Genomic DNA, 10,282 nt, shown 5'->3' on the forward strand with positions numbered 1-10,282 from the left:
TTTTTTCCTTTTCTCTCATTTTTTTCTTTCTCTTTTTCTCCCTTCTCCTCTTGCTTTCTTTTTCTTCTGCCTCTGCTGTCACTTCCTCCTCCTCTGTCTCCACCTCTTCCTCTTTTGAAAGCTGTGTCTGGTGGCTGAAAACTGCTGTACTTGTACACAAAAGATTCTTCTTGGAAGTTTACTATAACTTAATATAAAGAAATATTCAAATGATTAGTTATGCCTTTTCATTTTTGGTTCTTACCAAAAAGAATTAAAGTCTGTATATGCCTTCTTTAATTTTGCTTATGTTTTCTCAGTGCTTTGCGCTCATTTTATTTAATGTTCTATTTTTCTGTTAAACAAAACAATTTAGATTTTTGTTTGAGTTGTTGCCCATGATTGTCTTAATCTTCACCTCTGTTTTTCAAGGTTAAAGTATGTATCTGAGGTCTGGTTTCAAATGGCTTTTATCTGACGCATGGGTGCCATTACTGTGATCTGACACTTTTAATCTACTTTGGTTGCTCATGTATTCCTTTACAATTACCTTACTGTAGTAATGCACATATTTATACATATTTAAGTACAGAGTTTATGGTTTCCAGAAACTCTGCTCTGGAATCTTCACTTTTTTCTTTTTCACTCTTTTTGTACCTTAGCCATGAAACTTTATGCATTCCATCTTAGTTTCAATCTTTATTTTTCTAATCACTTTGCCTACCTCTTCTTTCTTTAAAGTAGATATCTCATCCCTCCCCACCATACCATGAAAGTGTAGTCTAGAATTCATTGTCATTTCATTTTTACTTCGTATAAGTCATAAAATATAATATCTATTCTCCTTTCTGAAGATCATTAAAATAATTTTAAAAGACTTTATTCATTTTGCTCATATTAATCATTCATTTTGCCAATAATAATCATGTTGTATCAGTTAAAGCTTGGGATTGCAAGCAACAGAAAAATAAGACTCTGACTGAATTAAGCAGAAAGAAATGTCTTGGAAAAATATAAAGTACCCCATAACATCACGAGGGAGGTTGTAGAATGAAACTCACAAAACACACAGCACAGGCTCCAAAATTAAGAAAGCTACCCAAGGTCATGCCCCAGGAGTAGCTGATTCAGTTACTGCCACTACTGTAGCTGTCCTTTGTGTCTGCATCCCAGAAAATAATCTCTTAACTCCTCTCGCCTTGTTTGCATTTCTCTTTTAGAATTCACAGTTCTCCTATGGATGTCTGAGGCCAAGACACATATTTGTGCATTAGCATCCAGGAAAAAGAGAGAGGGACTATGTAATATTTTGTCTCCTGCTCTTCAATAGTGGGAGGCAGAGTCCTCGCCTTCCTCCCACGTTCTCTAGTGAGTTATCGTCCCCTTTAAAAATGGCCTTTAAAAGCTGGAATGCCAAAACATGATAAATGCTCACTACAGATCTTCGGAGGTATAATTATTCTTGATAGAAAGCAACAATCTCTCAAACCTTTGCTTCAGCCTTCTTGTCATAGAGGAAAAGAAAATCAATGTCTGAATTTTCCTGGCAGTTTCCAGAGTAATGCTGCAAGCAGAGAGCATCTCCTTCCTAGGGTCCCAGAGCCTCCAACCGACTTCCTCCATCTCTTTGGAGTGACCCTGTTGGCAGTCCACTCAGAATTTGTTTTCTTTCTTGTTAGCTGAATTCTGATTTTGGAAGTTCTTACCCTTTTTGGAAGAACCACCAACTTTAGAGGACTTTGTCTTCCACTGTATAAAGCTGAAAGCAGTACTGTCGTAGTTGCAGTAACCAGTTATTGCTAAATCACATGATGCAATGTTTTGACAAAAATGAGTGTTGGGGATGAATTCACTGCAGGACTTGAAGGAAAAATTTCCTGGTTTTCAGAAAGATATTTTCAAAAATCCTCTTTCCTCTTTTCAAATCATGTCTGAGGGCGATGCTTGGGGATTTTGCTGCCATGTAGCCACAACGCTGAAGATAAAGCTGAAATATAGATAAGGGTGGACCGAATTAAAGGGCATGTGTAGCCCTATCCTACCTATTTATAATAGGGCAGAATAAACATTGCTATTTTAAAAGTTATCCCCTGTGGTTTATTTTTGCTACTTGCTGCTACACACATTAAAAAAAAACCATAAAGTTTTTATTGAACCAGCATTCCATTTACCAAGGAATAAAAGATTTAAGAAGTTAATTCTTAGACCTACCATGCTGAAGAAATCATTAAGAGGAGAGTAAGTATTCCATAATAATTTTTTTTGTCTTTTTGAGACAGGGTTTCATTGTGCAGTTCAGACTGGCCTTGAGCTCACTTTGTAGCCCAGGCTGGCCTGGAACATACAGCAATCCTCCTGCCTCAACCTCTAGCGTGCTGGGATTATAGGCATGTGCTACCCACCATGCCTGGCAACTATTTTCATGTAAACCTTAAAAGATTATAGTATTTTACTTCCAAAGATCATTTTTTTCTATTTCTCCATTGTTTTTTATTAACCACATTGGCTGTTATACATGAAGCATTATGAACCATGTCACGTGTTAGCAAAGGAAGTTAAAAAAATGATTTGATATGCAATAATTCATACTTTTTAATGACCTCAAATGCAATTGCATAAATCAATTTAAATTATATTATGCACTGAAATAATGAATTATGTCCTACTTTTATATCTAAACATGAAATTTAGGGGGAGTCTGATAGAAAAATGTTCTCCTTCTACAACCTTGTTAGTTATTAACATCTGGGTATTTTGTGTGAAGAATGATAAATTGCATGCACATATATTGAGTATCTACTGTATCAGGCTTGGCACAAATATACCTGCTAAATATTAGTATGCTTATGGTATGAAAGTTCTTTACCATTTTGGAATTTATAAAGAATATGAACATTCAGACTAATAAATACACAATTGTAACAGTGTGATAAAGCTCTCATGTAGTTCAATGTGTGAAGTCTTCCACTTAGAATTTGAGTAGAAATTGGAATGGCAGGAAAAGATTCTGTGAAAAGTACATCAAATTGAGTCCTGAAATACAGATTTAATTTCTGTAGGTAAAGGCAAAAGTATTTGAATAATTGTGCAAACACAGTCCTAGAAAAGAGAGAAAGCACACACTCATCATGTTGAGAAAGCTGAAAAGGGAAAGAAAGGCATCAAGATGACTCTTCGACCGAGGTGGATGGAAAAGCCATTTCTGGTGCTATTTACAAAAGGAGCTGATGTGGGGCAATGAGCTCGGGTTTGCGTGTGACCCTTAATTGTGTGTATGGCATCTTGTGGACATGAATGGGCAGTTGTGTGCATAGGTTTGGGGTTTGGATGTCGACCAGTCTGTAATTCAATAAATGATGATGACACTGTCTGCCTTCTAATGGTGCGAGGTGAGCTGCATGTGATATAGGTGATATAGGTGCACATGCAGTGCCAAGAAGCAGGCAAACATTGTTTTCCTGTGCTGTGTTCTTCATGATACTTTCCCTTCTGCTCCTCAGTTTTTCAACATACAGTATGAGATAATTAAAAATGATTATAATAGCTCAAGTCTACAGGTATTACGATGTATTATACAGTCTTCACTTTTCTAGCACACACACGTGCAATAATACTTTCATTATCCCCATTTTATAGATGTGAATATTAACACAAAGAGCTACTCTGCTGTGATGACTTTCTCCAAAGGCAGATGTATCAAAATATAGTCTAGCTTAATAGGCTTTTAACTTTTAATGAGCTTACATTATTTATGTCACATAAGAATATTCTAGTGTTCATCTTTGCCTTATCCTTTTCAATAATGAGTAGACATTTTCCAAATCACCTACTATAGTGAACCCACACCTTTTAAGTTAACATTAAAACCTTCTGTTTTATAGACTGTCAACTCTACTGTTGATTTTCATACACAAAAACATAAACATACATTTTATTTCATATTTGTATATTCAAGCATTTTCATATGCATTGACTAATACGTTTGAAAAGAACTTAAAATCTTATTTATCACGTACACATGTTTGAATCATTCCTGCCAACTGGTCCTGCACCAAAACTTCTACAACTTCAGTCACACATATTTCCTTAATGCAAACCCCCATTTTGGCGTTTGTAATTGTTCCCAGTAACCTTTTTTCACCACCATTTCCACCCATTTCCACAGCATTTAGAAAGTGATACATGTGAAATGGTCCGTATATTACACGAAGTGAATATTTAATCATTAAAAGCATACTCAGCATCCTTTACAGTTTTTTTTTGTGATTCTGCAAAGACAAAGCAGAATTTCCTTAATTTAAGACAGGAAGGCACCTGTGCCAGAGAAATGCTAAAACAACCGAGGAAACATTTTGAAACAAGTTGACATATGTTGAATTCTCATAACATCTGAATATCTGTTGTGAGGCTAAGAAGGCTTGCTCCTGTCCCTGAACTCTGAGGCAGTGAATTAGAGGAGTTTTTCTGAAATCTTGGTCATTTGCATTTCAACTGCTTGAAGAGAAAAGTTAAACCTTATTATGAACTGGGGAGGACAGCAAGAACTCAAGCTGCTGAATAGTATTGGAACATGGTCAGCTTATATCATAAATGGTTGGCCTTTAGAACAGAAAAGAAAAAAAAATGATAGTTTTATATTGGACTTAATAGCATTCACTTGTTTCCCATTTTGTATTATCCTGACAGCACTATCCACAAATAGAACCCAGTTTCAAATGTCTTCAATTATCATACTTTTTCTTTGGGAAAACTAAAGAAAAACCTAACTTTGTAAGTTTCATTTTCCCAAATTCATTTTGCTAAAAGACCATAAAAATAGATGTAAAAGTTGAATCTTGGTCCCCAGATTTATGTTGAGAAATGCCTCATTCGGATCCAGACTGGATTTTAAAATTTTCTTTAGCAAAGTTATTCATAACACCTGAGGATGACGATGAATTTGTTGCTAAGCTAAAGTCGGGCATTACATCTGTAGACATCTTGATTAAGTGGAAGTTACCATTTTCTGTGCCGTGAACTGCTAGCAAAAGCCAAATCTGTCACAGGTGCTAGAATTTGTGTTTCAGAAAATTTGCTTCCCTAGCTTTAATTACCCCATTCTATATAAAGTACTAAGAGGAGTCAGCATGTTTTTCAGTTTCAGTACTTTGATGTAAATTAGAATTTTTGTCTACAACAACTTACATATTGTAGAGAAAATAGAATTTCAAATGAAGGCAAGGAGGGGTGCATTTGCTTTAGAACATACAACTATTTTCTCTTCATCTGTCCACTTTGAAATCATACAAAATACCGTCAAAGAGTGATACCTAACACAGTGAGAATGGGACAAACCACATTTGTTGGAAGAGTAATATATGAATCAGAAAGTATAGATTTGACCAATAAAGGTGGAAAATTAGAAAGGGGAAGTCCTAGGACTAAGAATGTTAAGTAAATTTAGGAATGACTGTTTCTTTTAAAGTACTAATTTCTGTTTCAAACTGATGGACATAACTATGATGTTTGTGATTGACAGTGTCTTCTTTACTGAGATACTAGAACATAGAAGACAATTGTGAAGAAAATACTATTCTGGCAAAGTAATCCCTCTTAATATAGTATATTTCATCCAGGGCTGTTTTCCTGTTTGCCATAATAAAAAATATCTCTTTTCAACCATTCAATAGAAAAGACTGATAAGAAATTTTGTCCTCTATATTTCCTATAGAGGTAGTTTCTTTAAAATTGGCTTAGATTGGCTTTCTCAGTTAGATCCTTGACCATGGAAACCTGTGAATAGTGATTATAGCTTTAAAAATCATTGTTAAGAGACTAATGTTATTATATGAATTAATTTGGAAATATACTATAGTTAAATGTCTTTGGAATATTTTTAGATGAGATTCATTCATACTTTTGCTTTGTATTAATGCAATTTCAACACATAAAATAGTTAATTGAATTGAGAAACAAATGTGTTTACTGATAATTGCTTGACCTTTGAAATGTAATTTAAATTTCATATTCTTATAGGATTATTTAACCATTCATAAGTATGGCAATGCAGCCAGAAATGATCTCTGGAATACATTATCAGAGGTAATGTATAGGAAATTCAAATATGAAAGTGTCAAGCTGAACATTTCAAGTGACACTTTAAGATATTACTAACTATTATTAACACTGACAATTCCTCTTTGTATATTTTGGTTTTCATCACATTGCTTTCTTATTTTATTCTTTATATATCATAAAATAACATTTAACATTATTTAAAAGTTAAAATTATTTAAAAAGATACCTGAATTACTTTCAAATATGGTAATACTTTTGAAATTCAATTTAATAGAATATCAGAGATTCACGTTAAAGAGAGAAGACGGATGTTTTAAAGAATCTTTATGTGATAGATACACTGAGAATGCTAAATGATGCTGCAAGTTCTTGTTTTAGCGATGAAATACATTTTATTTTCTGTTATGTAAAAACTGTTAATAAAACCTTCATATGTATGTATGTGCATAACTTCAGGCAAGAAGATTAATTTACTAGCATATTATGTTATCTTCCGTGATTTTAAATGTTTTCATATTTTAGAAAATTGAAAGATAAAAATGAATGATGCATAATGTGAATTATCTCATTGTTGATGTTTATAAAACTAATGTATACAACTTTGGTTCTAAAGGCATTAAAAAGGAATGGAAAATATGTAAATATTCAAGAAGTAATGGATCAATGGACACTGCAGATGGGCTATCCTGTCATCACTATCTTGGGAAATACAACAACAGAAAACAAAATAATAATCACCCAACAACATTTTATTTATGACATCAGTGCTAAAACTAAGGCACACGAACTTCGAAATGACAGGTATTATACTCATTTTTACATGAACAAATGATTTTATTTTTATATTTTACTTTGCATTTTTAATATTTTAAAATGTATCAATAAGGTAATTTTGAAATGTAAATGAAATATAGTTTCTGCTTTTTATTTTTGTTATTTTATGTTATGTTTATTTGTGTCACTTTATATTCATTTTTCTTTTCCTCCAATTTACTGGATATTTTAACTCTCAAGGTTATCACTTCCACATTATCACTTATCACATAATTTCTGAACACATAATTTTAAATGATCATGGTAATTCACAAAAAATAAATCTCCATGAGTATTTTCTGAGGTAGATTTAGGAGTTGAAATGTATTACTATGAGATTTATCACTCAAATGAGAATAGAAACTAACAATGCAGAGAAAAGAATTAAAACAAAAATTTAGTACTATATAATGTCTCAGTGAAATAAACTTTCAATAGTTGTCTAAAATAATCTAAGTATCAATGTACTAGGCATCACATTATGGTCTCTTTCCCTTAAATTAACTATTTGAAACCACTAAACAGATACCATAAGTAGAATCTTGATTTTGAAACTCCATTTTAATTACTAATAATTAAGCAGGTAGGATTTTTTTCCTTTTCTACTTTACATTTTCTATTTTGCACTGCATTGTAAATTCTGAGCCAGAGCCTGAGTAGAATCACATCAGCATGTTTCCTTCTTTGTAAGATGCCTTGATAAGTGGTGAGCTGAGTGGGCTGGGAGAGAGAGGCTGTATTAATAAATATAATAAGTAAAAAAATATATATATAATAAGTAACATGAGCTGGTTGGATTAGGTTCCCTGTGCTGTCTCCCATCATCTTGGAAAATGAGAAGGCTGATTTTATCAACCATAGCATCTAGGAGACCTAGAGTACACAGTTGGATTGGTTATCTCTAAGAGGTACAAAAATCATTCCCAGATCAGCTACCACCAACTTTGGATATATAGAGACATGATTGAAAAATTCATTAATGTTTCCTTGTGGCTCTATTTGGATTCTGATTTAGGAAAGTCATACATATATGTACATATGATGAAATCATATATATGATTAAAAGATTTATATATGCTCAAATCATATATATATATAAAACAAGAAATATTATTTCTTCCCAATATATACAGATTTGAAAGCACAGATTTTTGCCATCCAACTGGTGGACTCATGCAGTACCATTTTACCCTGCTACACTGTCACTGCTGTCAGGGTCTGACTGTCACTGATTTTCTACCCAGCCTGGATTCCCCACAGCTGGCAAGTGCTGCTTCTAATCATTCACCGTCTGGCCCCAGGCGAAACATGCTTAAGCATCAACCCTGGCCTTGCCAGGAAGTACATAAAAACTACTTGACTGTGGCAAAGGGAGAGAGATTCAGGCCAGACCTTTGACAATGCTCAGCCTGACACCAGCATCCACGGATGCAGAAAAACATAAAGGACACACAGATGACAGAACACATTTTGAACTAAAATGCTTTGTCAATCCGTAACGTACATCAGATGTACCAGCGATGAGAATTACTCTGTAAAGTAAAAATATCTCCCAGGCTGCATAAACATATGTAATATCTAGAGACCTTTGTGCTGGGTAGAATAAAAAATGATACAGGTGATTTTGAACTCTAAGCACTTGGCATCTAAAATATTAAGAGGAAGATAATACAGGACATCCTATTAGTCTTAAAAATGATGTTCTATTTTGAAGTAGTAGAGCTTTGAGTTAAAAACGTAGTATTCCAATTTTATATTATTGATCATTAAATTTACTGTGACATTCTCGTCAAGGTTTCATCATTACAATAATTCTATCTGGCCTTTTTATGTTGCCTTTCTAAGGCTAATATTGTTCAACACAATACACACAGTTGATTTAGGAAAACCTACTGCCTATCTATGCCAAAAATCCTGTAAATGGTAGCTATGCTTGAGCCAAGATAATTATATCTTTGTTTTTATCTTCCTAGGATATACAGGGACATCACTATGCATGGAACATTTTAGTGCTTCCAGTAATTATATTTTTATTTGTAATAGTTGTATTACATCATAAAAAGGAAAGATCTTCATATAAATAATAATTGCATAAAGTTAGTTGTTATATACACGTATAAATTGTGTTAGAGTTATGTACTTGGGAAGCATTGGCCTTCTTTCTTTATAAAGTTAGTGCTTGTAGTGTTTCATGTCTACTCACATAGTGAGGAGCTTTGGAGAGTTTTGTGCTACAGAGAATATTTCTTCCTATAAAGATACCTTCCTTCTCTTACTGACCCAATGGCAGCCATCTCTGAGCAGTTTTTCACAAAATCTATGTCAAGTCTTCATTAATGCTGATACCATATTTTTAAAAAGGTTTCTCATACCAGTTAAACAATGCACCTCTTATTTTCTACTATAATATAATCATTAGAACAAAATGTTGCTTTACTACAAAAATGCAAATTACTGATGATGACAGAGGAGTCCCAGAGACTAATAAAGAAAAATACTTTGGTCTTCTTAAATAGATGTTTTTAAACTTTGTTTCAATTCTTAAAAGGAAATGACTAAAATTCAAGTCCAGTGGGTAGAATACAATCTGATGCCATGAGTTCTTTTTGTTTTTTAAGTTAACACACTGCTGTCTTAGAATTCTTTATGAGTTCCTTCACTCAGTTGTGTTTTATAGCTGCTGGTCTTTCTATAAGATAAGAAAACAACATAATTATCATGCTTTCTTTTATTTTCAAGTGATATTTTGCACTGAACAAGCACATATTGTTTAAAAGTTATGAAAAATAACTGATGCAATATCAACAACTATAACAATTCAAATATGAATACAAATTTCCAATCTGGTTTTGTAACTTGGAACATTTGATTGTCTTTGTGACCATGTAGATGTGTGTGCACATGCACATAAAATAAAGTATAGAAAACATTCCTAAGGAAAATACAGAAACAATTTTAAGAGTTTTGGTAACATGTCCTAAAGTTTGTATCACAAAATTTTTAATAGATGACACTTTTTCTAAAGCTGACCATTTAGGTGATACAATATTCGCCATTTAGTGGGTTGTCTATATGTATATGGTATTCATTAGAAGTAATATATAGTTATTTATATGAACCTATTTTTGTTGTACTTTAGAGAATTTTTCTAAAATCCAAATATTAAAACGTGCCAATTTTATCATAAACTCTAGTTATTAAGAAGAATATAACTCTAATACATGCAATTTTATGTTCGTATTAAGGGCAAACTGTATTTTACCACAGTTTTTTGCTCATGTTACAAAAAATCACTTACCCTTGAGAATTTTTTTTTCTTCTTTTTTTTATTTTAAAAATAAAAGGAGGAAAATATTAACAGACAGTCGACATTTTACAAAATAGCAAAGGAACAGTACAGACAGTACAGAGTTACAAACAGAGTGGTAGGGAA

General features: G+C 33.0%; 1 protein-coding gene across 1 annotated transcript in view; it reads left to right on the plus strand.

Moving 5' to 3' along the window:
- The window catches only part of Trhde (thyrotropin-releasing hormone degrading enzyme), a 395,306-nt gene that overhangs the window by 299,396 nt on the left and 85,628 nt on the right, over positions 1-10,282 (plus strand). The window contains exons 8-9 of the mRNA XM_005374325.2: positions 5,995-6,060; positions 6,650-6,837. Coding sequence (XP_005374382.1) covers positions 5,995-6,060; positions 6,650-6,837 — 254 coding nt within the window. The remainder of the gene's footprint in view (positions 1-5,994; positions 6,061-6,649; positions 6,838-10,282) is intronic.

This window comes from Chinchilla lanigera, unplaced genomic scaffold (assembly GCF_000276665.1).
Source record: "Chinchilla lanigera isolate Chin_1 unplaced genomic scaffold, ChiLan1.0 scaffold00004, whole genome shotgun sequence".
Classification (NCBI taxonomy): Eukaryota; Metazoa; Chordata; class Mammalia; order Rodentia; family Chinchillidae; genus Chinchilla; species Chinchilla lanigera.